Genomic DNA, 26,130 nt, shown 5'->3' on the forward strand with positions numbered 1-26,130 from the left:
AAAGCCCAGTGCTTGAAAAGCTGCAGACCAAGGAACTGAAGGTACATTTTTGGACACTAAATGAGAAGCTCACAGATGGTCACAGAACAGAAGTTTCCTGGGAAATTCTACATGGCTGCAGGAATGGTTGATTTTAGTTTATCAGGGAACAGGCATCTAAAGCACTGAAAGGGAACATTAAAAAAAGTGCTCTCTGTGTTAACCTAGTTTTCAAAGCTGCACGCAAAGACGTACTGAAGACAACATGCCAGAAGGAACAGTGGTGATTTCTGTACCTGACTTCACTGGCCAGGTAAGGTCAGGTATGATACGCCCAGCTCCCATGTACATGTGTAACAGACTAAGGAAGTCTTTTCCTCCTCACACCAATCATACTCGCTGTTAGATACAAAATACATCTTAAAAAAAATATATATCTTGAGGAAAATATAAATTTCTTCTTTACAGTATGCTGAATTGCCTTTAAAGTTGATCAGGGCTTCAGTGAGAATAGCAAAAGAAAGACCCAAAAGCACCCCAAAAAGCAGCAAAAAAAAAGCAGCCTGTGGAAAATTAAAATAATGCACATATAGATTGGCTTTCACATGTGTAGGGGTGGGGAAGAGAAAGACGCTGTACCCAGGACTGATACTACATTAAAATTCACAAAACCCACTCAGACCAACCTCCTGGAATCAACATCATGCTGCTTCTCAGGCACTAGTGTTTCATCAGATATCATGGCCTTGTCTATTGCTTAGTCACCAGCATGCCCTGCCCTTAAAGATACTTCTGGAAATGGCAAAACTACCTGTTCGTGTATTCAATACTATTGTTAAAGAAAAAAAAAAAAAGCTGCATGTATGCACTGCTTTAAGGGTAAAATGGCTAATTTGTGACTATTTTAGATCTGCATACAAAGGCAGACAGCTGAATCCTTCTTAGGGCTACTCTAATCCTCTTTCAGTAAACAGCAATTTCCCGTTTTCTTACATAAAAAGACACATCGTTGATGTGCAATCCTGTACTTTACAGTCTCTGTAAGTACAATACACAGTATTTTTGCTGGGAAAGTACAATTTGTAGCCTAAAAGTTTAGATGGTACCTCTCTGGCTGATGAGATGAACTTTGCTGATGAGATGAATAAAAGGAGTACAGTCATTCTAGGTGATCTTTGGAACATCTAAAAATCCATGCATGGCTGAATAGAGCCAGGGAGCCCCAGAGAGTTTTATATCAGCCCAAAAGATTTGGCTTTCAGTATTAAACCAACTACTGATGAAGCCATAAATATAAAACACGGGTGTAATTTATTAAAAAAAACCAAAGTGCACACAGCTTAATTTTTACGTGTCATGATAGCGTATTATATTTTTTACTTGAATAATTCGTCTAGTTTCCTTTCCTTTTATATATTATTGTTCTAAATATTTTTTTGAGCTAATGCTGCATTATTTTAGTTACTGTATTAGACAATATAAAAACCAACTTTAAATTTAGAAGATTTCATAACTGCTGCAAAACACTCATATATGTACACACACCATAAAAAAAAGTCATAATTTTGCTTTGAAGTTGTAAAGACAAAACAAACATATCTGCCTTTAAAAAAAAAGTAATTTCAAACCTTAACAAAAAAGGTGTTTTAACCAAATTGCAATAATGAAAAATGCTATGAAGAAATTTATTTCTCATTTTGTTTTGTTTCTGCTCTTGATGAAGCAGGCAAGTTTAAAACCCCTGGTAACAGGTTAATTTGACAGCAGGACAGAGTTAATAGTGTGTTTAGATCCTCCTTGGTGGCACCTGTGCTCTGCAGGCTGAGAAGCAGCAGGAAGGCGTGGGTTAACGAGATCATGAAGGAAAGGCAAGGCAGGCAGGGTAAACTGGGAAAGTGACAAAATTACCTAATAAAATGGGGATTTTTCTCTGCTGACACCAAACATTTCCCTATCTCCACCTCACCTGCTGAGCCAGACTTCCTTGCTCAGCCCAAATCCTCTTTGAAATGAAGAAGTAGATCCTTTTTTGAGGAAAAGCTAAGAGAATTGGTTTTAAAGAACAGCACATTTCTCCTGGATCTCAAGTCACTGTTGACTTCCATCCCATTTCCATGTCCCTCATCTCCTTTCTTGCTGCCCTGACCTCTGTTTACTCCTGCTGCAAGCCGGGCTCCAGGGAGATTCTCCTGCAGGATTGGGAAGAGGAGAGGCAGGCACAGCTACTGGTACTGCTGGTTTCGGTGTGAGGAGGAGAAAAATGAGATGCAGCCCAGATTAGTAAGCAAATTTGACTCCATTGCTTGGAATGCATTTACACTTAATTTCATTTCAGCCTCTAAAGCTGAAAACAAATGTATGGCTGCTCCTTTCCTCAGAGACAAAGAGCTGCCATTGAAATACAGGAGCTTTCAGGGAGTAGGTCCTCTCCCCCTTCCACACTCCTCCCTTGGCAAACAGGGAGATCTGAACACAAAAACTGAATGGTAGGACAGTGCTCAGAGAAAATTAAATCAGAGCTTAGTGTGGAGGGTGTGGCTGTACAGTGAGATCGTATCTACACTTTTTATTCCTCCTGAGTGTTCCCACATGCCTTCAGACCCTGCCCCACTTTCTTGCCTGCAGCCCCCACGGGTCTAGTCTCTGCAGGTCATTTTGCTGCAGGTTTTGGTCTCCCCTGAACAGAATCTCAAGTCATCCCCCTCACACAGACCTCAAACCTCCAGATCTGATCCTGCCTTTCCCTCCCGCACTGAAAACACCATGTGGAGTCTCAGTGGCCAGAGAGGTAACCCCAGGTGGAGAGGGAGAATCTCAGTGCATTAAGTGATTGTTACTGTTTTCCATTCACTATGCTCAAATTTACAGGCTCTAATCAAAATTAGCGCAGTGTACCATGGCCTATAATAATCTAAGTGTAATACGACTGGTGTACAAAACACTTCACCACCAGTTGCATCATTTTCATACATGTTGATAAATTGCTCTTTTATGTGAAATATATGTGGGGAATCCAACACTTCGAGTGCTGTCATCATCAGTGACAGATGAGGCAACATGAGGATAACAAAGTTATCTTATGGATTTATTTTCTGTGTGCAGCTACAAAATCCTCCCCACTGTCCTGGACTTATTGCACTTCAGTCAAACAAGTGAAGAACCTGGTTAAATACTCAATAACAGAGAAAGAAAGTGGCCTTAAAATAATGTGGTGATGCCTGAAATACCATGTCAAAAGAGCCTTCTCTTGGAAAACACAATTACCTTGAAAAGCCACTATGTCACCAATGGAAAAATTCAGAGGTGAGTTAAGGCAAACAGCTAATTGATCCTTGAATTATGTCATTTTCCAAAGGGAAGTCTTCTGACTGAATTCAGCACCCTGACACTGTGAAAGCATCCAGTCATTATTAGGATGACTATTTCTCAGAAAAAAAATTCTCCACACACAATCCTTTGTCATTCAAGGCATACCAAAACCAAGACTCCCACCCCAAAAAGATATGGTACATAAAACTGCAGTAGTTCCTCATGCAAAACAATCATTTCTAACAGCTGGAAATTAGATTTGTCTTTTGACTGCCTCAAAACCACTATCACAAGTGAAAGCAAAGTCTTTTCAAGTAAAAGAAGCAATGGACCGTGAAAACAGAACAGTTGTGAATTTTGTCTTCACATAAAGGTGGTGAATTGCTACAAAATCACTCTTCATTCTTCCCAGGTTGTCACATATAAAATGCAGAATTTCGTGGCTTTTCTCCTCCCCCCAGAAAAAACATTTTCTCTTCTTTTAATGTAGAGAATACAAGAGTCTTCTGAACAGAGCTGAAGCACCAAGGAACACTAGGAAGCCTCTTCTGGTGGGAACAAGACCAAAGCTGGGAGGAGAGGCAAGGAATCAAAGGAGCCAGAGGGACACAGCCCAGCTGCTGAGGAAGGATGGACTAACCTTGGCCACCTGAAATTCCCAAAAAGAAGGTCTACCTGAAGCTATGGACACACACCTTGCAGAGGATCACAGCAGCCTCACCTGCAACCCGTAGGGATTCAATTACTTCCACAACCTCCTACCAATATTCTCTGCCACTGTTACTCCTTGGAATTAGGAATTTATAGCAGTCCTTCTTCCCATGGAAGTGTGGGGAGATAAGCAATTGGGAGATAGTGGTACCTGTACCCTCTCTTTTTTGTCACCTGCCTTTCAGTCAGAATCACAGAACTTGAGGCTGGAATAGCCCTCCCAGCCCACGGAGTCCAACCTGTGCCCAATCCCCACCTTGTCACCCAGCCCAGAGCACTGAGTGCCACGTCCAGTCATTTCTTGGACACCTCCAGGGATGGCAACTCCGCCACCTCCCTGGGCAGCCCCTTCCAATGCCTGACCACCTTTTCCAGGGAGAAGTTCCTCCTGATGTCCAACCTGACCCTTCCCTGGCACAGCTTGAGGCCGTTTCTTCTTGTCCTGTCCCTTGTCCCCTGGGAGCAGAGCCCGACATCCCCCTCCCCAGCTTCCCCCTCCTGGAAGGGAGTTGCAGAGAGCAAGAAGGTCCCCCTTGAGCCTCCTTTTGAAGGATTTTCGCATCATTTTTTCATTATCTTGCATTTGTACAAATTGAAGCCAGTTACTACCTAAGGTTAAGTACTATTCCAGAAGATTATTTCTTCTTTTGAACTGAAGTGCTTCCAAGACGGGGATCTGTGCTTCATAATACACAAAAAAAAAGAAAAAAAAAATCTTCTATGCCATAAGACAACACTAGCAGTTCAGCTGCATTTTAGGTCATCTTTATTATTTCAGAAGAACAAGGATTATTATTTCTTCTTTGAGAATCTCAGCAGCAACCCAGTTTTCACCACGCTTAATTCAACGGGGAGACTGACAGCAAATGCCTACAAACCTTTACTTTTTAGAAGACAAACTCAAATCTTCATTAATTTCTCAGATGGGAACCTGTATGAAAATGATGCCAAGACTGACAGACAGTGTTTAACAGTAATTCAAATGAAAAACTTACAGACAGAAACGCTCAAATTGTCACAAAATCTGGCATTGTGAAAACAAGAAATTTGAAATTAAGGGTTACAAATAGAAGTGGCTGCACTAGAGCCCACCCAGGACACTGTAAGGGGAACAGCTGTGACACTGGGACAGTGACTTACCGTAGGAAACATAATACTTGGATGCTGCCCACTTCAAAAAAGAAATAGCATCCAATTAAGTTAATATCTGTCAAAATGATACAACTTGAAAGTTACCTGAGATGCCAGTCTAAGCTTGTCCGTAGACTATATCATATAAGCACAACAATAAGAAGCAATAATCATAAACAATGTGGCTTAATTACAACTGGCTTATTTGGATATGAGAGATCCAATTATATTAACTATATGTTAAGGCTAAAGAACATATGTTAACTCCCTTATTAAGAAAGCAGAAAGATGACATTAAATTATAATTATCTATTTCAACTTCAAAATAACCTGAATTCAAAAATTTTAGCTATCATGCAAAATAATTACTAATTTTCTCAAAATAATTATGAAATTACTCCTAAAGTCTCAAAAAAAAAATCTGAATGTAATCTACACTTAAACAAAAACAGTAGCACACTAGGATCCAATGATTTCTTTTCTTTTTGGAAATGCGTAAGTATAACAAATATATATTTTAAATGGAACAGGGGCAGACCCTATCAAATCAAGTAAGTTCAGCTTTTGCCCACTCTGAAAAACTGTTAATTGTATTAATATATGATGCATTACAGATGCACTCATGTTGTACTCTCTAATCACTGTTACAAAGGAAATGCAAAGCTCTGAACTCAGACTAGGGCAGGTCAAAAAGCCCTTCAGGTAATTTTTTAAACAAAACACTGTAAGAATATTCTAAATATTAACAACTATTATGTTATCAAATGTCACTGATCACAAACACACCAAATGTATATTGGAGAGATTCGTAGTGGTTGGAAAGTACTGAATTACTTCCTTTACTAGTGTGATCTCAAATGAAAATTGCCACAGTGTATTGCATGATATTGTTAATTTCCAGGGATGCGGTACATAAACAGATCTCAACGCAAATTTAACCATTTGAAATTTGCTTTACAATTCTTTAAAGCCATGTAGAAAATCTGCATGTTTTTGTCTGGAATGAACCTTCGAACAGTCCTCATCTTCATTTAAACTGTTTTACTTGACCAGAAAGCCCAGTACAGAATTAGCAATACCCCAAAATTTCCACTGCTGTATGTGGTGAAAAACACATGTAATGGTCAACACCATCACACAAATACAATGAGCTGACAACATCACTGTGGCAGGAGGTTTAAAAACACCAAGAAATGGTACAACTGTACATAACTACACTTGGCCAAGCTCATGTACAGCATTACCACAGAAATTTTACACCTATGCAAAATCCACAAAATGGCTGAGCTGTTAAATAAATCAATTTAGCTTATCTCAGGGAATTATTCTTTTAGTTGAATTGCTCAGCACAAGGTGGAGGACCTGAAGAGACTGTTCTGCATAAAACTGTCCAACAACCATACGTAATTTTTCCTTCAAACTTTTTAAATAACCTTTGTAAAACACTTCAAGCAATTAGCAAATAGTTCCAAAAAGATATTCAAACTTGACATCCCACAAGACAGGAAACAAGATGCAAGGGAAGAGCTCATAATTGTACACATGTGCAGAGGAAGAGCCAGAAATTCACTGACTCACGATGTTTTATCTGCTCTCATTTCCCTCAAAAGCTGCTCCACAGCTACTGGAGTTAATTTTCAGTTTTATTGAGGTATCTCGGCGACTATTTCATCCCCGTGTCCCCATTCACAGCTAACTGAAATCATACCTAAGATGGGGAAGTATGTAATTGGTTAAATTGCTCTTGCTTTTCAAAACCCAGATATTCCAAGTGTCCCGAAGGCATTTAATTCCAAAACAGGAAGCTGAAGAGCAGAGCACTCAACAATTCTAATCATGTGCAGATCTCTTGGAAAGTATTTTCCTAAACATTTACTGAAAGAACCTTTGATTGTACTGCGTGCTGCTGCCTGTACCCCAAACAGGGTCCCATGGCAAGATAGTTACTACTTAAATTGTCTCTAGTTATGTAAAGGAATCAATCTAGAGGTGACCAAGACCATGGTTTCCTAAATATTGAACTTCAGCCATGTGCAAAACAAAGGAAGCTGGGAGAGAAAAAGCAACTAAAAATACATTAATATGTTTTTACCATCTTATATGACAACTTTATTCATAAGGCAGAGGCTATGAATGGTAGTGTGCATCAAAATCAAAGACACAACTTAATTGATTTTTTTCTTAACTCCACTTTATAGGTTTCTGCAACTCAATTGCAATCCCTGAAGGAATAATTTCAGATTAAAGGCCTGGTGTCCATATGACATTTCAAACAGTACTGCCGAGTCCCCTGTTCCACAGTGTTTCAGCTAAAGGAAGAACTCTGAGTTTGTGATTTTGTCGAGTCTGGAAGTAACACATAAGCAGATCATGAATTTATGGCTGCAGAAAGCAGTTCCCAAGTATCAGGGTCTTTCATATGCTGAATTCTAGAGGACTCTGTCCAGTTTACAGAAAAAAGGCAATTTTTTTAAAATTTTATTTCAATGTGCATGTGTCCACAAACATTTGCATACCTATGCACAGTATGAGTGTAAATATGTGGAAATTTTTTTTGCAGCAGCAGATTTCTTTCCCAGAGGACTCCATTTCAGATTTTGTGAAATCATAGAATCATTTAGGTTGGAAAAGACCTTTAAGACCATCAAGCCCAGCCATTAACCAGGATGTTTCATTGTTGAAAGGCATTCAAACAAAACTGGCCTCTCTCAACATGTTTACAGTCATCTCTAGTACAGTTAGTGGTTTAAAACAAGAAATCAGGAGAAAAGTGTTGTGAGAGATTTGCTTGTTACCCAAACAGTGAAAAAAGTACAGGTGAAGAAATAGTATAATATAAATAAATTTAAAAAAAATAACTGCAGGAAACCATGTTACTAATATTGGCAAGACTCATTTTTTCTTAGATGCAACACTTGAATTATTTCTTCTACCAAAAAAAACCTGAATTAACAAATAAAATTATTTTCACATGGATTAACGAAGTTTTAAGATAATTACAGGATAGCTGCTTGTGTAAAATAAATCAGACTCAAAGACTTCAGTTACATACAAGTACAAATACATACAGATAGGTGCACACATGATATTAAGCTTACTTGACTGTTGGGTCTTGCTCGAGCTCTCAAAAACAACAAACTGCAAGACACCAAATCAGGTGAGAATCTCAGACTGGTGGAGATCACTGAAATTTTAATGCCTGAGACAGAAAATCTGAGTGTGCTCTGCTTTCTAGGATCAGCCAGGAATTTCACAAGTTAGAGACGTGGAGTTTAGTATTTTACAACAGGTCTTTGTATGACGGACAGGGAAATGTGTCCTGTCCTGCAACATCCAGGTGATTACAGAACAGTATTTCATGGGTCACTCCTTTACTGAGTATCTGTTGAGAGAAACTGTCCATGATAAGCCTTTCTAAACGTATGCCTAAAGATTAAAATATTTGAGATATTAAGGGAGGTAATGAGCTGAGACAGAAAAAATAAAATGGTTTAAGGACTGGAATTTGGAAAAGGCCTTAATTTATTTAAATCAGAGATACTAACACTGCCTACAATTTACACTCTGAACCACTGGGAAAAAAAAAAGTAGGATAAAGCTACAGTTCTGAGTGAATAATCACATCACAAAGGATACCAAGAGCATGCAAAAAAACCTCTACAGAGAATAGAAAAAAGGTATGGCAAGCAAAAAAAGCTATGTTTGAAGGAGAAAGTAAGAACTGCCAGAATTCAAGCTGGATTTACACTTAAAAATGGCAAGAGGGACTAGAACCATTTTTGAAGGAAAGCATAATGAAATATACAGAGCTATGCAGAAACTGGATTAAAACTTAACATTGGTTTGTCAAAGAACAAGAAAGACAAAAAAATCTGATATCCTGTCCTGATAAGATAATTAAATTAGTGGAAAAGGAAATGCAGGAGATTCAATCTGGCTGAATGCAGCAAAATATTTGATAGTGGGCCAAATGGGAAGTGGTTCTTTAAACCGGAGAAGATGGGGGTTGTGTTCAAAACGTAATGCATAAGGAAGCGGTAAAGGGGAGAGAATAATGGGATGTGCTGAAAGGAGAATTATTGACCAGGAGACAGTCGACTGGTGAAGGGTCTCCAAAACTGGACTGTAAAGTAATCTTAGTTACAATATTCCTTAACAACTTCAGAAGAAAAGCAAGTGATTGTTGACCAATTTTGCTGATGGCACAAGGCTGGGAAGCACAGTCAATAGAGCAGGAGATGGAAACCACGACAGAAAATGGGGTTTATAACACACCAGGATTGCCCACAAGCTGATCTCAGCTCTGCTCCCCCCGCCTGTCACACAGGTATCAACAGTCCCAGCAAAGCACAAGATAAATGCCCCTCATTCTCCTGCTGCCACCAGGGATCCCCACACACTTCACAGACCTCATTGCCTCAGGCACGATTTACACATAGGAAAGAGAGCTCGAAATGCTGAGATTTGACCAAATACTGCCATTTCCATTCCACGCAAAAATCCAGTATTTAAACATCTGCCCTTTTTCTTTCATCAACAGAGAAGTTCAATACGAGCACTTTTCACATTACAGAAACCCTCTGGTTTGAGATGGTAAATATGAAAATAGAAAATATCAGAATTTCCAAATTAAAGTGTGCCATGTAGATCCACTCAGAATCAGCAGGACATTCAGATAATCCTGGCAGTGAGCATTAGGGCACAGGGCAGTAGTGGGCAAAGATCTAAAAAACACAGCTCTGCTGGGCAATGCAGCCGATTGTTGACCCGTCGCTAAATAAAAAAAAGTTTTAAAAAATTCAGAAAAGTTTTAGATGTTGTCACATTTTCAGTAGGATTAAACTGATCCTAGATTAACTACTTAATTTGTCTAATCAGAAAACTAAATTCCTGAAGAAAATCTGAGTTTGTAGAAGAAATTCTCTTAACACCTTCACCGCTACCACAATATCCATACAGCACTAAGCAAAATAAAAGTTTTTTAAATGACTGCAATTATAAAAAAAAAAAAAGAAAAATAAAGCCAGTTAATAGTCAAAGAAAATCAATTTCATATTGATAGAATAAAACATGTAAAATTAAGTTACCAATTTTTCTTGGGTTTATTGTTGCCCAATTTTAAGATGGAAAAGGAACGTAGACCACTGGACTAACGCTGGTTATATATTGTTCTGTTTTGAAACAAAGTCTGTTCTATTTTGAAGTACAGGTTGACCATTTGTAACATAAATACCAAACAGCTCTGTCCTGAGGTTTTTAACCCTCACAAACAGTCTTTGGTTTTATGATTTTTTTTTAAGCTGCACCCTGTTTGCTTATTCTACAGTTCCACCCTTAAAAAGAATTAGGCAAAATTTTCAGCAACAAGACCAAGAGGACCAAGACACACCAGGGAAAGGCAAGATCCTAAATAGATCTATTTGTTTTTCTTTTTCAACATGGGACTAGCTGAAAGGAAAGTAAACATGACAATGCAATGATGGATTCATTCAATGTAAAGTTCTTGCCTTAGTGGTTTTACTGAGTATTTTCAGAAGGTTTTCCAATACAAAGTGACATTACAGAGTTAACTGCATATTCTGCATCAAGATTACTTCTACATTTTGTTTTGTTTACTCCTACCCCCTACACACATGAGCTACTCTGTGAAAACTGAGACAGAAAAGTGAAGAGCTGTGATCAAACTTACAAAGACAATTCACAACAGAGTAAAATTTAGTTATTCTGATTCCTACTGCCAAAATGCTGAGTATTTCCAAGCATTCAAAACAACAATTAGTAGCCTTACAGCACACTATTTTAGCCACATAACTTCAAAACCAGTTCTGTTCAAAACAAGGGATGGCAGTTAAGTACACAACTCATATTTTAGATATCTTTGTTTTCAAACTCAAACATTCCAAAATGAAGATCAAATATTATCAGGCTGCAACTGCTCAGTGGTAAAATACCAAAGTAAGTCCTTTCAGTAAATTGAAAATGGTAAAAACCATGCTCAGATGCTCATCACAGTTCAGGAAAATCTTTAATCACAGGACAACATTAACATAACCATCTTTCAGAAAACCTTATAATACACCCTGGGACCTTCACAGCTTTATCAACAGCAAAAACTGCGCTTCGAAACAATCTAACAAATAACTTTTCAAAGAATAATAACTCTCTGTTCTAAATACCTACGTTTAAAAACAAAATCACTGCCAAATAGTTCTGTGAGCTATTAGAAAATATTCTTTCAAAAGCTGGATGCCTCTACATCAGCAAGAATCAAATTTCATTTTCAGCAACCTTGAGGAACAAAATGTAATAATACTTGAAACTGGCAACGTCAAAATCTGTGAATTTCTTCAGGTGGTGCAAGACTTTTATTGGATATAACCACGGAAAACAATAAGACTCCGCCTGTAAAAGTAATCTTATCATGCCACTAAGTAACTTCCAGCGTAAATCCAGATAACAGAATTTGATGCCAGAGAAGCAACAGTAGATGCAAGATTTGTTTATATCTTTAACTTGAAAATAAAATTTAAACACTGAAGGTTAACACTTTCACAAATTTGTCTTCTATTCAAATAAGCATTAATCACAGAAGTAGGTGCTGAAAGCATAATTAAAACATATCTGAACATATTCTTTTCCCACATGTTCCTCTGTAATACAAAATACCAATCCTTTATACAGTCTTTGGAGGAAAGATGAACATGGGAAAGAAAAAAGAAAACTGACTTTTGTAGTTAGAAAAACTAAAAATACATATATTTCCTTAAAATTATGAAGGATGATGTGTGTGTAAAATGGGGCTGGAATCAGCTTTCCGACTGACCAGCTACAGTGGACTTGCTTTGTTACATTCTACCCTGATTCTATGGAATTTCTGTGGCTTTCATCGCTTTGACATCAGTTGCTCTGAAAAGAACTAACTTTTCGTGGTTTATCCTTTAATCACACAGGCATTGAAGGAATTGTTGATACTGCAGAGATTGAGTAGCATACATAGAACTAGGCTAAATTTGGAATGTGCAAAGAAAAAAATCAGATGTTAGAAATATGTAACTTTGCTAACCAAAAATAGAAAGAAAATAGTGATATTTAATTCTTTGTTGTGGAGATAAGCCTCATGAAAACATGAAAAAGCATTTGGGAAGGTAAAAAAAGTAATTGGAGATTTTATCTGCGTTTTAAGGCACAAGATTTGACTCTGCTGAGTTGTAAATCTTTAGTGTGACTTTTTCAATGCCCATTCTGTTTTATGTTCACACTTCCCTACTCTTACACAGATCCTTGTCTCTGATGCTTCACACAGTAATTTCTTCAGCCCCCATGAACTTGTTCTTTAGAAAAAAAACCAGTGCAATCACGTCTCTACCTGTGCACAAAAGCAAACAATTATACTGTCTGCTCTGAGCCTTGTCATTTCCATGAAGAAACATGACAGTGTTCATATTATTGCTACTGATTGCCAATCACAATTGGGAACTGAGTTACTCAGATAAAATTAACCTAAAAAAAGAGCACTTTAATATTAGATTTTCTCATATAAAACTATAATTCTATCATCAGGATTAGCTTTTCTTTTCCCCCCAGTATAAACTTGAACTAAGACAGTGACTGTAAAGATGCTGCCAGAGTGTTTTCCTACCAGTCAGCAGCTGACACCGGGTGCACAGGGACCCCTCCATTTGGCAGGACTCCTGCAGAGCTCCAGGAAATCCCACCCTTCTCTCAGGTTCTATGTCCCTGCTGCTTCCCTAAAACATATCTTCCTTGGAGAAGCCTGTCTGTCAGTTCTGCTCATTTGTAACACCAGACTGACCTACAAATGAAAACACACTTTGCCCAGGAAAGGAAAACATTGTGTTCTTGGTAACAAAGTTGGAAACAAGATTACCAGGAAAAGGGTAAAAATCTAAAGCTATGAATAATCTAGAATTGTGTGTCATTAAAAATGGCATTTTTAACCACCAGAGTGTTTCTCTGCTTCAAGCAACCCTTGGCTATAAAGGTGAAATAAGTAACTAACCTTGTAGCATCCTCCCTCTTTAAGCCATCAGGACATAAAAGAAGGAAAACATTCCAGCAAAATTCAAATGAAAACAGAACCTGGGAGACAGGTTTTAAAAGAATAAAACCTGAGGTATTTTGAGGATCACACATTCTCAAAATCAGATCCCAGACTTTCAGGACCCCTTATCTGGGCCAGAAGTGAAAATCCCTCTCAGAGAGAAGATAAACATGAGTGTCCTGTTTCATAAAGGAAAATATTCATTCTTGAGCAAACTCTGCTCCAATTTCCTTGCCCTCCAAGCAGCTTGCAAAATATTATTTTACTTATAAACAAAGGCATTAACCCTAAACACACTTCTTTCACTAGAGTCATGGATAACACAAAATGAACAGTGACCTATGAAATAGGAAGCAAAGGGACCTTCTGGGTTACTAAGTTCAGTATCTCATTACCACAGATATCAAACATCATATAATGGCTTTTACTAAGTTTATATGGTTTTATTTGTAAATTCACCGACTTCAGGATACTGTTGCTCCTTTTGGAAAGCTATTTCAGCATCTCATTTCTAGTGTTTCCAGTGCAGGTTTATCCAAGGTCAGTTTATAACTGTAAATTCCAGTGCCAACATTTTACTTCAGTTTAAGTAGCTTTTTTTTCCATTCCCTGGCATTTCAAACCTTCTTCCCCCAAAATGTATTAACAGAGATAAATCATATTTCCTTTCAGGATTTCTTTTTTCTCCTAGGCTAAACAAGATAAATTCTTATGGTCCTTTCCCCTAAGACAGGCTTTTCCCAATCACCATTAAAAAATCTACTAATTTTTTTTAATTCCTTTTTTTTTTTGAGTGGGAGTAATTGAAATTAAACATACAGCACAACAAGTGAGTCCTCAACATCCTTATTGTATAATATCAATTTCAGCTGAGAGCAACACCCAGATAGAACCTAAACCTTCACAGTAATGCTACCATTAACTAAAACATTAATTTATTTCTCTGCCTCAGTCACTTCCAATTCATGAGCCATGAGCTTCAGAAACACAATAACCTTATCCTTACTCTCCAAGTACATGATGTTATACTTTGCACCACTAGATTTCATCCTCTTTCTGTTATGCCAATCTGCAAGGTCCTCTGGTTCTCTCTACAGGAATTTCTTGCCTTCTGCTGTATTGACAATGCCTCCAGATATTTTGCCATCAGCAAATTTAATTAACCCTTCCCTACTCGCTGTACTACAACTATTACTTAAAATACATAATATTTGTCCAAGGGTGAGTTTTTGTGGTATTATCACACAGCTTTGTTTTCCTGTGTGCTATTGTTAAATAAGTTTTATTAAATTCTATATAGATTAGAAGCACTGAATTTTCTTCCTCCGGTAAATCAGTTATTTTGCCAAATGATAAGTAATGGTTCAATACATCCCCTACCTCCTGTAACATCATCTCACATTCCATCCTATTTCCATTTTCAACCTTTTACTTATTTATTCTTTAAGAATTTCTTCAAAAGCTTGAATAACACTAAAGCCAGGCTAAGAAACCTATAGCTTTTTGCCTTTTGAAATAAAACAGAAAGAAAGAAAGAAAAAAAACAACATTTTTCTGATACCTGACATAAATTCTAGGGTAGAAGTTCTCTCCTACTTTCTATTTCACGATGTCCTCTCAAATTTTGTTTCCCCCTTGATCGAAGCAATTACTGCCTATGTACACCCCCATTACTGCCTATGTACACCCCCATTCGGGACCCCTGGTGGCCTAGTGGTTAGCATGCAGGACTTTCACTGCTGCGACCCAGGTTTGATTCCTCGGTCCCCCGGGCAGATGGAGCTCGTTAGCCCTGTGAGGCCATCCATCTATGAGAAGGTCACTCTAAACAAACCTACGTCCTGAGGACCTCACTGCCATTGTCCAAGCTTGCTTGGTCCCGGCAGATGAACCTTAGGATTAAAGGGTGGGCTCAGTTCAGCGCAGGCTGTGTCTCACCTAAAAAATCCATTGCGCAGGCTGGAAAGGTAAAAGACCTTTCCCAAAATCTTCGTTCGCGAAGACTGGCCATTATTATTACACCCCCATTCTCATTAGCCATCCTCCTTCTCTGAAATCACCCTTACTGAAAATAGGAATTTATTTCCATTTACCTTATAAAGAGAATAAAATACAGTTTTGTCTGCAATCTTTTCCCTGGACTTGCTTCTCTTCCTTTAATATTTTTATATGCATGACATTTGTCTCAGCATCTTTTCAGACCTATTTTCAAGATATAAAGCAGGTTGTCTTTTTGGAAATCTTTGTATTTGAAAACCCTAAGCTATACTTTTCCCCCATCCCTAGGTGTTACTTTATTTTCCTAATGATTTGCTACAATGGCTGCTTTTCAGACTATCCAGCACACTCTATTGAAAGAAGTCAAAGCATGCTTTGGTCAAAACTATTAAATATCTTTCAGAAAGTAAAATTTGCCCTTTGGAAATCAAGAAAAATAAACACTTAAGTTGTCCATCTATTTGTTTTATGTAGAATCAATTAATGATTCATCCACTCAAGCCTCTTTTCTAAGACCAGCTATTCTGTAATTCTTACTATGTGCTAAAACCAAATTTGAAGGAGTTTCAGGTTTCGCTCATTAAGAAACATGATTGCTGAGACAAAGCCATCAACTGTTACATACAAAAGACTCTTACCATTTTAGAAATAATACCAGAATAGTAATTAAATTTAGTAATGCCATAGTTCTCAACAAGCCACTTGCAACAGACTAGTGGGGGAAAATAATTCTACAAGTCTGCTTCAAATCCTATTAGTGACACACTCAAAACTTCTTGTTTCAACTGTTCTTTTAACCTAGAAAGTCATGAATCCTCCAGAACTGATTTCTAGTTCCACAACAAATATTTTTCCTAACCTATTTTTTGAGAGATGTGTTGAAGAGGTTTTCTGTATTCTTCTTATTATTTAAGAATAAATATTTTATTCCAGCACCAGCTGAATATAACTGTACCTACTCTACAGTCAGAGATAAGAAATTTTTTAATACCTGTTCTTCAATATTGGTAGGGGAAAATTTGAGAGAAAAAATTGAACATAGGAAAAAAAAAGGCAGGGAAAACCCACCATTTATGGTTTTTTCATGCTGAAAATGAAACTATTTGTAATCTCACTTCTGTCATTCTGAAAAGACACTAAAAAAAGGCTCTAAATTACTAGAATGGGCTCATCCCTTTCCTTACCAAAGTATTGCATCAGTCACTTCCCTCCTACTCTTCACACTTCTTTCTATTTATCTATGTATGACGATATATTATTAATAAGTTCAGCTCCAAGTGTCAAGTGTTCAGTTCTTAATAATTACTATTTAAAAAATTTCGAGGCACTTGATTTTGATTTGATTTGCTTAAGCACTTTGTTGTATTACTCATGCACAGCTATTAAATGTTCTTCAATCACTAAAGAAAACTGATTATGCTTTTTAATTACATACTATTTACATCTTTGAAGTGTGCTGTCCTTTCTGAAGGACTTCACAAATACAAGGGAACAACTCATCACAGCAAGATTCCCAGATCTGACTGAAAAAAGAAGCACTGGAACACCTACAATAGGTGTTTACACACAGTGAGGAGATCTGTGATCAAGGGCTGCCTTTGAAAAACAGCAGGTAAAAGTGAATTCTCAGAAATAGTTTAAAATATCAATGTACAAAATTTGATAATACCAGGTAAATAAAATAGTTTGAGGACACCTTCCCAATAATCAGGCGTACCAGATTACAACAGGGATTTCATTTGAAGATAACGAAGTACATTAACTGAAAGACATCACTAATCACCCCATGCATGTTATTATTCTATTTTTCCAATATTTCTGTCACAGTATTATCTCAGCAGTTTTCAGAAAGAAGACTTAAAAAAAAAAAAGGACATTAAAGCCTAGTTATTTTTGGAGGTATTTCTAGAGATGAGTTTGAAATACAATTCTGCAATGAGATTCCACTGTGGCAGCAGAATGGTCTTTTCATGCAGAGACAAAGAAAATCAGTAATGTTGGCAGAACAGGTGAAAAACCTAGAGCAGTAAATAAAGCATAATACCACAGATGTGGTTAACAGTGGTGAAAAACACCTGGACTAGGTATTCTTACTGTTCACAGACATTCAAATCTGCTGTTCCCAGGGACAGATTCTTTACGAGCTAAAGGTATAAGGGGCTTCACCAAAGAATGCAAAGTCTTAATATCCATATACTTTGTATATTCTGCCAGGAATACAAGGGTGCCTTTACCCACATTTAATCAAATGCACTCTCTGTCTTCCCAAAGCACAGGTACTTGAGGAAAGAGAGGAAAAAAACACCAATAGCAAAAAACTTTTATTTATGCAGATATAGTTCTTTAATCAATTCATATTTATTTTTTCGTATTGCATCAAATTCACATGACAAAACATTTTGAGATTGTTCATCAAGTTGCTTGTTAAATATTGTACACTCAGAATTACCTGGAATTACTTTGAAATATTTTGTCTGGATGGTTTTTCTTACCTTCAGATTTGCATCTTGTGGCCAACTGAGTGTGAGGTCCAAGGAAGAGCTTTTCCTTCAGCTGGGACACCTTTCTCATGTGCATTCTCTGGCACACAGAGTTACCTCAGGCAGAGAACTTTCATGGCCTCTCCTCCACTCAGCCATTTAATTCCACTTAGGAGCTTAATTATTTCTAAAAACCTCTGCCTTGCTCCAATGTGATTATGATCACTGCACTGATGGAACAATTTCTGAGCAGGGGCAAGGGCAGAGACAAACGCACATCACAGGAAAACAGATCAAAACAGGTTTTCTAATACAACCTAAAGGAAAGTATTATACCTTGCTAACTCCTGGTATAGCAGACCTTTTCCAGACTCATCTTTCCCATGTTTAACATTTTTCTTAGAATTCAAATTTGTGCAGTTATGGTTTACACAAAACCTACGTCTTTGATGTTAAATGGCAAATAAGTTTCTATCCTTCTAAAATGTGGGGGAAAAAAATGAGGAACAGGAAAATAAGACCTAACATTAACAGACAGCAAGTAGAAATATTTAAAAAGTTAGAAACTCATGAGAGTGTCTACCATTTAGATTTGTATTTAATTGGATGCAATTGTAATTTTTTTTAAAGCTAAATATTTCCAGTTAATACCAGACCATGGCATCAAAATTTTGATTCAATGATCTCTTCAATTTTTCATTATCTGCATTTCTATATCTTAATCACTGGACTATTTATACATTAAACACACAGTGGAGCACATGCTGTGACACGGCTGAAACACAAAAGGCCTACAAAGGAGATATTTAAATATATTCCATGCATCCTATCTGAGGTTAAGGATTACATATGGGAAGCTTTTTTCTGCTCTTGTCTTCATTCTTGCAAACCCATGTAACTTCTCAAGACGATTAACTTTTCCTGACCTTCTAAATCTTGGACAAAACCTTCAAAATCAGACACTCTCATTCACATTAGCATCTTCCTATTTCAGTGCCCATGTGGCCTGATTTTCCAAAGCATCTTGTACTCAGAAGCTTCTGCTAAAGAGCCCAAGGATCCACCACTGCCAAGTATCAGGTCAGTTTAGATCCTGTCACAGCTCCAGGAAATACTAAAAATTGTATGGCCCACATACCAATGTTTAATTCTTCTGACAGATCTCACTTCTAAAACGATCAGTATAACGTGCCAACATCCCAGAAGTGTGGATTTGGCTGAGCATATAGGAGGGAAAGCAGAGATTTCACAAGCTGAAGCACTAATGAAGCTGGAAGATGGAACTTGGTTTGCTTAAGCCACACATTTAATTCAGATTCATTAGTTCAGATTCAAGGCTGAAGTTTTAGCTTGTCTGGTGAAGAAATAACTGGTTTGCCGGTCTCCAAGACCATCTATCCAGACCATATCTGGACCATAGTTGCTGCCTACACTCAAGCAGACTAGATCTTTATTTACTCAAAAGCACAAAAAAATATGGCAAACAACTTCAAGAGTAAACTGTGGTGACAGACAGTCTCTTAAGTGATCTCTAGAGCATTTCTAAAGGAAATGAGGCAACAAACAGACACAAGCACTGGCTTTCCCATATATCTGCCTATATGAGCTAATCTTTCATGCTAAAAGCCCTTGATACTGAAACCTCTTAATAGGAGACCTGATGGTTGGTATTTCAGTCACTGCACCTGCAGCACACAGGCATGGAACACACAGTGACAGATTCCACGAACAACTACCACAGCCACATCACTATAAGGAGCACCAAATCCTTCAAGAAAAAAGGTGGAAAAGACAAAGTCACATACTATAGCACCTAAAAGTTTCCATATCACCAAAATTAACATTTCCAAGGCCATCTCAAGTCACCTCCCTGTTGCTCACACTTTCTGAAAGCAACACAAGATTTACATAAATTCATATGGTTATATGACATTCAACTGAAATGGGCAGAATGCTGGGAATTCCTGTAATACTTTCAGGAAAACTATTAATAAGTTAATTTTCCTGCTCACTACTGCTGGACTGAAAAGATTAATTTAAATTCTGGAACAACAGAATATATCTTAAGTGATGGCTAACTTGGCTAACTTGTCTTGCTACAAACACATCACCAAAGACTCTTGCTGCATGAACAATATTATTTCAGATGTTCAAGGAGGACCAAGAGTTGGACATTTTTAATTGGTTTGTGCTCAGAAGTTATATATCAACTCCTTTATCTCATGTTCTGTCAATAAGAAATAAGTGTCCTGCCTGTGTCTTCACTTGCTTTAGTTCATTAAACCATTCCTCCCTCTCAGAGTGACACCTTTGAGTCAGCGGCTTTCTCACAGTCCTGAAAATTAACCAGTCCAGATGCAACAAAGAAAATAACTACAGAGATTCTAACAAAAGTAGGAAAACTAAGGCTGAGATGTTAGCTAACACAAGCCAGGGAATTTAAAACGGAAATTGAAACTTCAGCCTAAGATAGACATTTTGGCACAGATGTCGCATGATTTTCCTTTAAGTATTGTCAGTCATGATCCTCACTCCTGGAACTACACCTTCACAGTACATTCCAAATATACACAACATGCAGAGAGGTTTTGAAATTTGATGACATTTGCATTTGGACTGACATCTTCTTGTAATATGTTTGACACTGAGCACTTCTGTAACAAAGAACAGAACCCAAGTCTTTTCCAAAGAATAACGGGTAACTACACAAGAATGAATAAGTGAACAGTTTGCCACAGCAATGAATGACTCCGAAAACAGCAAGTTTGCAGGCACCAGATGGAAGAAGAACATTATTGCAATTCCTGCATCCCATTGTGTAACAGCCAACAGAGCCGTTAACGCTTTCTGGTGATTTCTGAAAGCTTTATAATGTGCTTTCCTTTGAAGGTGTTTTTCTTGTGCCCTGTCAGTCTGCAAGCTAGGTTCAGCTGTCTGGGAAAGAAATTTCATTGGCAAGCTATCAAATAGGGAAAAGCACAAAATACAGATGGAACACTAATGATCGTATTACAAAAATCACTAGATGGACACAAAGCTTACGTTATAAATTATGACCTACAGCTCAAGTCTTTTGTCTCTTACAAGCCTTTCTCTCTTCCCTACTAGACAGGTCTGCCTTTCTGCATATCTTAGTTGATCACTTATCCCAGAAAAATGTCTGTCTCATGATCCCAAGGAGTTCTTATGCTTTATTGTTTTCCTCTTCAGAAAGCAAACTTAAATCTTATTTAGACTATGACTTTACGTTATCCTCCACAATTCGGAGCAAAGCAGTGATAAAAGATGCTTGAGTCAATTCAAATTACTCATTTTCATTGCTACCACCACAGACCATCATGAGAAAGTCACCCAATAAGCAAAATACTCCCAGTCACAGACAGCCATTTATGCCAAGAGGTGTGTGTTTCCCATTCCCAAACATTTAAACAACTGTCCCCTTTGCTTAGGATGTGCTCCCAGTACCTTGTACACAGCACAAGTGTATGTTTCATTTAAAATGTCAGTGAGCATGTCTAAGTGCTGTCTGAACTAGTCCCTGGCAAACCAGGGCAAAGAGATTGCACAACATTAACAAGCTGAATTAAAAGTGAAAAAACCCTGCCACTTATTAAAGATCTATTGTCTTGCTCATTCAGGAAAACACCTGTATTTCATATAAATTCAAAGAACCAAATTCATTTTTGCTGTAAACTAGAATGATAATTTTGAAATTGGGGAGTTCATAATCACATTAGTACCAAATTTTAACACTCTGCATCAGCAACATGGTGCTGAATACCAGTGCAGTATGAAAAAGACTTATTTTATATACATATTTTATATACAGCTACATTTTTAAAGAAGTTTTAGTAAAGTCTTGACTCCTACAAGGGAAGAAAGCAGTGTCTCCTCATTGTGCATTGGTCTATGTAGGGAAAGGCAAGTTATTTTCACAACAAAATATTTTGTAACTCTACAAGTATTTTCCTGCACCACAAGTTCCTAAATCTCAATGAACTTAAATGTTACTTAGTTATATCTAGAAAGGACTTGACCTCAAAATCATACACTGATTATATTGTTCTTGAGGAATGCCCCACTCTGACCTCAAGAAGAAGCTAAATCACTATACTTACAATATTAATAAAAATATTAATATAATTTTATTCTATTTTATAAATAAATCATAGTAATAAAAAATCCAGCAGTGGCTGCTTTTTAATTAATAAGGCTAACACATAAGATTCGTGGTATAGAAAACCTTAGCATGCAGGGGAAAGTATGAGACTGCATCTTTTTCCAGAGCAGAAAATCATAACCATTGCTTGTGACAAAGGGGAGAAAAGGCTTTTTTTGTGTATCTTGAGAGGTTGGAGACAATGAGGGTGAGATGGTCTTGGGAGGGAAACAAAACTCACAGACCTCACAGCTGAAAGTACAATAACCATGAGTTTTCTAAAAAGTAGCAACATATGGAAGTCTGGACATTTTGCATGTTTCTCAGACAGCCACTCGGAGGCCCTAAATCTGCAATATCTACCCCAAGTCAACATGACCTGTGTGCTGCAGGAGAACAATTCAAACATACTAGGAGATAATCATATGACACCGCTACAAACACAGGCATTTGGCCAAAATAAAAGTATTGCTCCAATACAGATGGGCATTGTCCCCAGAAAATTAAAGCATCATACTGATCCAGTACAATTTAAATTAAAAGAAACAAAGGTAGGTATGTGCGCAAGACTGGAAACATGAAGTATTTTGAAGTTCATCATTAAAAGTATATTAAAAATATAACAATTGATTAGGTTGTGACTTTTTTTTTGCCAAGACTATATTTTTCAAATGCTTCTGACATTAGCTCACAAACAAGAAACATGACACTGTAGTGTTTGTCAATAATTCCTTACCACAAAGGAAACTGCATTTTATATATCTCAGTGATTAAACAGTTCTGAACAACTACCACCAATAGGTATCATGTTCTACTCGACTCTGAAGTGTTCATTTGAATATTAAAATGCATGCAATTTAGGGAATTTAGATCCCCCCAGACCCTTCATTCCCATTATCCCCAGGCACACAGCACCACTTAGGAAATGCCACATTGGTACTGTGTTACAACACACATTAGTTTCAATATATAAATAATACAATATTTATTATATGGTGTGGCCACACATGCCAACATAAGCCCTGTTGGTTTGGCCATCATTTCAGTATCTCTTCCACTCATGGCAGCTCATTTGAACATTTTCTGGAGGAGAAAAAAAAGAGGGAGAAGGAAGGAGTGAAAAATACAACAAACAAAAAAATGTCTTTTTTTACAACCATCTTTCTTATTAGGACCACAGCAGTAATATTTTTAAATTGAAAACAGAAAAGCAGATTTAATTTCTTGCAAGCCCTTCCACTGATAAAACTGTGGAAGCTGGGATCTCTGGATGTTTTGCCCAGGTATTAAGGCATGCCAAGCATCAAAACATTTGATAAAAGAGTACCAATACTTGTAAAAAAGCACATTACCTCAGAAAATTGAGAAGGGAAGCACACAGCCTGAGCAGGTGATTGTGTGGCCTACATATCTCTGATACTGCTGCTTTACATGCTATCACACATAGTTTTGAGGTAAATCAACATAATTTACTGGGTAAAGACAGCTGCTGTTGAAGTCTACTCTGGCACAATTTTTTAAAGTTATTTTTTACAATCTCATAATAATGACTTAATGTATTAAAAAGGCACACATACAAAAGAGATAGAATGTACATTTATGAAATTAAATCACACTTGAATTATTTAATTAAAGTTTAACTTGAAGAATTAGAGAAGTTTAAATACTTCAGTCTGATTTTGGTCTTGTCTAGATGCACTAAACCTACCCACGCGACTTCCCAAAACAACTTTCTTGATGCCACGAAAAAATTGCACTAAATGGAAAAAAAACCCAACAACACTTCTTTTTCTTATCTATAATACAGAATCACCAGGTCAAATGGATGAGCTTATAAATAATTTTGTCACTGGTATTACCGGCATCCCAAAGTTCAGGTTCTGGGAAAACCACCTTCCCTTCCCACAGCCTCAGTGTGTGCTCCACAGGAAATAAAGGTTTATTTACTGCAGAAGAAAGACATTCTGCTGGGATTACTTCATGCCTTCAACCACTGCAACTCCAACTAAACTGTCACATTCATTTACCAAACCTGAATTAGAGCATCTTTTCCTGTGTCTGATGTAGCATTTTTTTGCTAATATCAAGCGACAGCTCTGAATACCAAGATAAGTAGATAAACACTTGAAATCACTAACATCTAAATAAAAAAGAAATCACTTTTGGAGGCCCTACAATGTGATCCTTCCGCTCTCCCAAAAGCTTCATAATTAATTTATATACTTGCTTTGATATCATTCCTAAGGTTTGCAAAAACTTATTAGGGGGTAAAACAGAACAGCAATCAAAGAATGTGCAAGATAGAGAATTCCGATCAGGGTCCCACCGCCCACAATGACAGCCAAGCCAACAGTATGTCATCAAAGCTGTTGGGAACTAAATGTAACTACTGCTAACAAGGTTTGCCAGAATTCCAGAGTGACACGCAGAAAATGATCCACAAAGGTCTGTGTATGGGAGACAAAAACTCCCCATGTCTCCAAACTTTATGGGAGAGAAATACTTGGCCTTTTCCATGAAGACTGAGGCATCCCATCACACAAGAGCCCAAAAGCAGGACAGGTCTGGAATTCACACATTTTCTGTCACCACAGCACTCTTCCTTTCCTAGGTTTCTCCAGCTTCAGGAAGGGGTGTAATGTCTATGCCAAAGTTTCCTCCAGCTTTGATTTTCCAAACAATGTCACTATTTTGCCAAGCCTTTTCATGTAGAAAACAGTTAATAAAGCCCACAACAGAATATTTTCTTGTGGTTTAAATGTATTAATCTGAAAATGGAATTAGCCCTTATTAAGGCTAATTTATTAAGGCTAATTCCATTTTAAGATTAATAAATTTTCAAGCAAAATCACAAGGACCTTCGTTGCATTTTGCAACACACATTAGATCTCCTTAGAATAACTGGTTTGTTTATCTTTTACATCAAAAATACGGGTTTACTGTCTGTGACGTGGCATTTGAAAAGGTTTCTGGTACATGAGCAACTCCACTGCTCTTAAGTTTGGGTCATTCACTACAAACTGATGTTTTAGGTAAGTACGTAATACTTGATTTTCCCCCTCTTTACTAAGGTCCTTTCATTATTTCCCGCAGTGAGTGCTGGATTCTATTAAACGTATTTACATTTTTCTCCTTAAGCACTGTTTGCTGGGTTTTCACTTCACATGTTCTAACCATCCAACAAATACCATGGTTTTGCAAATGTTTACACTGAGTTCATCTTATTTACTTTTGCACAAAAAAAAGGGAGTTGTTCTTAATTCTAAAAATACTGAACTTGTTTAGAGAAAAAAATGATTAATAATTGCTAAGAATTTTAATTTTCTAGTTGTTACGAACTGAAAAGCACAGCTGAACAGCAAACCATGGTACTATGAAGCTTAAGGAAGATGTCAGACTTGTTCCCACATTCACCATAGAGCAGATCTTCACCAACACTAATGAACAACTTCCAGCAAAGGTGGAGCCCAAGTTTAGCAAATACGTAACTTCATCAACATGTTCGTTGGGGTTCAGTGCTCATGTTCCAAAGGCAACACGAGGTATCAACAGACCTTCAACATTCCCAACCTGCCCACTCCTTCATAAAGTGGCAAGGGCTCCAGCTCCAGGAATGGTTCCATGCTGACTCACTTCTTCTGCAATACCCAGAAGAGCTAAGACAAACCACACACTGAGAATTATTACTCCAAGTTATTGCTTCCCTTGGGCTATTTGAACAAAAAACAAAAAGAATGTATAAAGTGAATCCAGATTTTCCCAATTTACTCTTTAAGAACATAAGCTCTCTGAGGCAGGAGGACTATTCTCATTTTGAATTTTGAACATTATTTGTCACCTTATCAGCAACTCGCACAATAGTATATGTAACTGTTCTGTCCTTGCTATAGAAAATGACACAATCCCCTGTTCATTGATACAGACCCTGACAGATCCCCTGACAGGACAGATTTGATTTAGATCAAGAAAAGAATACATACTGAAGATGGTTGTGTATGGTGGTTACACAAGATTTATGCTGCCTGTGGAAATGTACAGATGACACTCCTCTGGCACTAAGTCAGGACAGCTCAGAAAGACAACAACTGATTCAATAAAAATTTAACCAGGACAAAATGGCAACTTAAAAATCTTCAAATGGCACTGTGTCTTTGTGTCTGTCCCTCACTTTGCATCTCAGGCTATTTTTATTCTATTGGAAGAGACTCTAAAAGGTTTATGACTCTTCAGCTCATATTCAAGGGACTGATCTTAGTGGTTAGAAGAACATCCACCAACTTGGTCTAAAGTTCGTTTATCAT

General features: G+C 37.4%; 1 protein-coding gene across 7 annotated transcripts in view; it reads right to left on the reverse strand.

Moving 5' to 3' along the window:
• ATG10 (autophagy related 10) overlaps positions 1-26,130 on the reverse strand; it is a 528,134-nt gene that overhangs the window by 24,318 nt on the left and 477,686 nt on the right. Inside the window, exon 2 of one of the 7 annotated variants that reach the window (XM_027708825.1) lies at positions 25,384-25,485. The exons of the other annotated variants lie outside the window; for them this stretch is intronic. Coding sequence (XP_027564626.1) covers positions 25,384-25,452 — 69 coding nt within the window. The 5' untranslated portion in view covers positions 25,453-25,485. The remainder of the gene's footprint in view (positions 1-25,383; positions 25,486-26,130) is intronic. 7 annotated transcript variants of the gene reach the window in all.

This window comes from Neopelma chrysocephalum, unplaced genomic scaffold (genome assembly GCF_003984885.1).
Source record: "Neopelma chrysocephalum unplaced genomic scaffold, ASM398488v2 Primary Assembly neopelma1_96545, whole genome shotgun sequence".
NCBI lineage: Eukaryota > Metazoa > Chordata > Aves > Passeriformes > Pipridae > Neopelma > Neopelma chrysocephalum.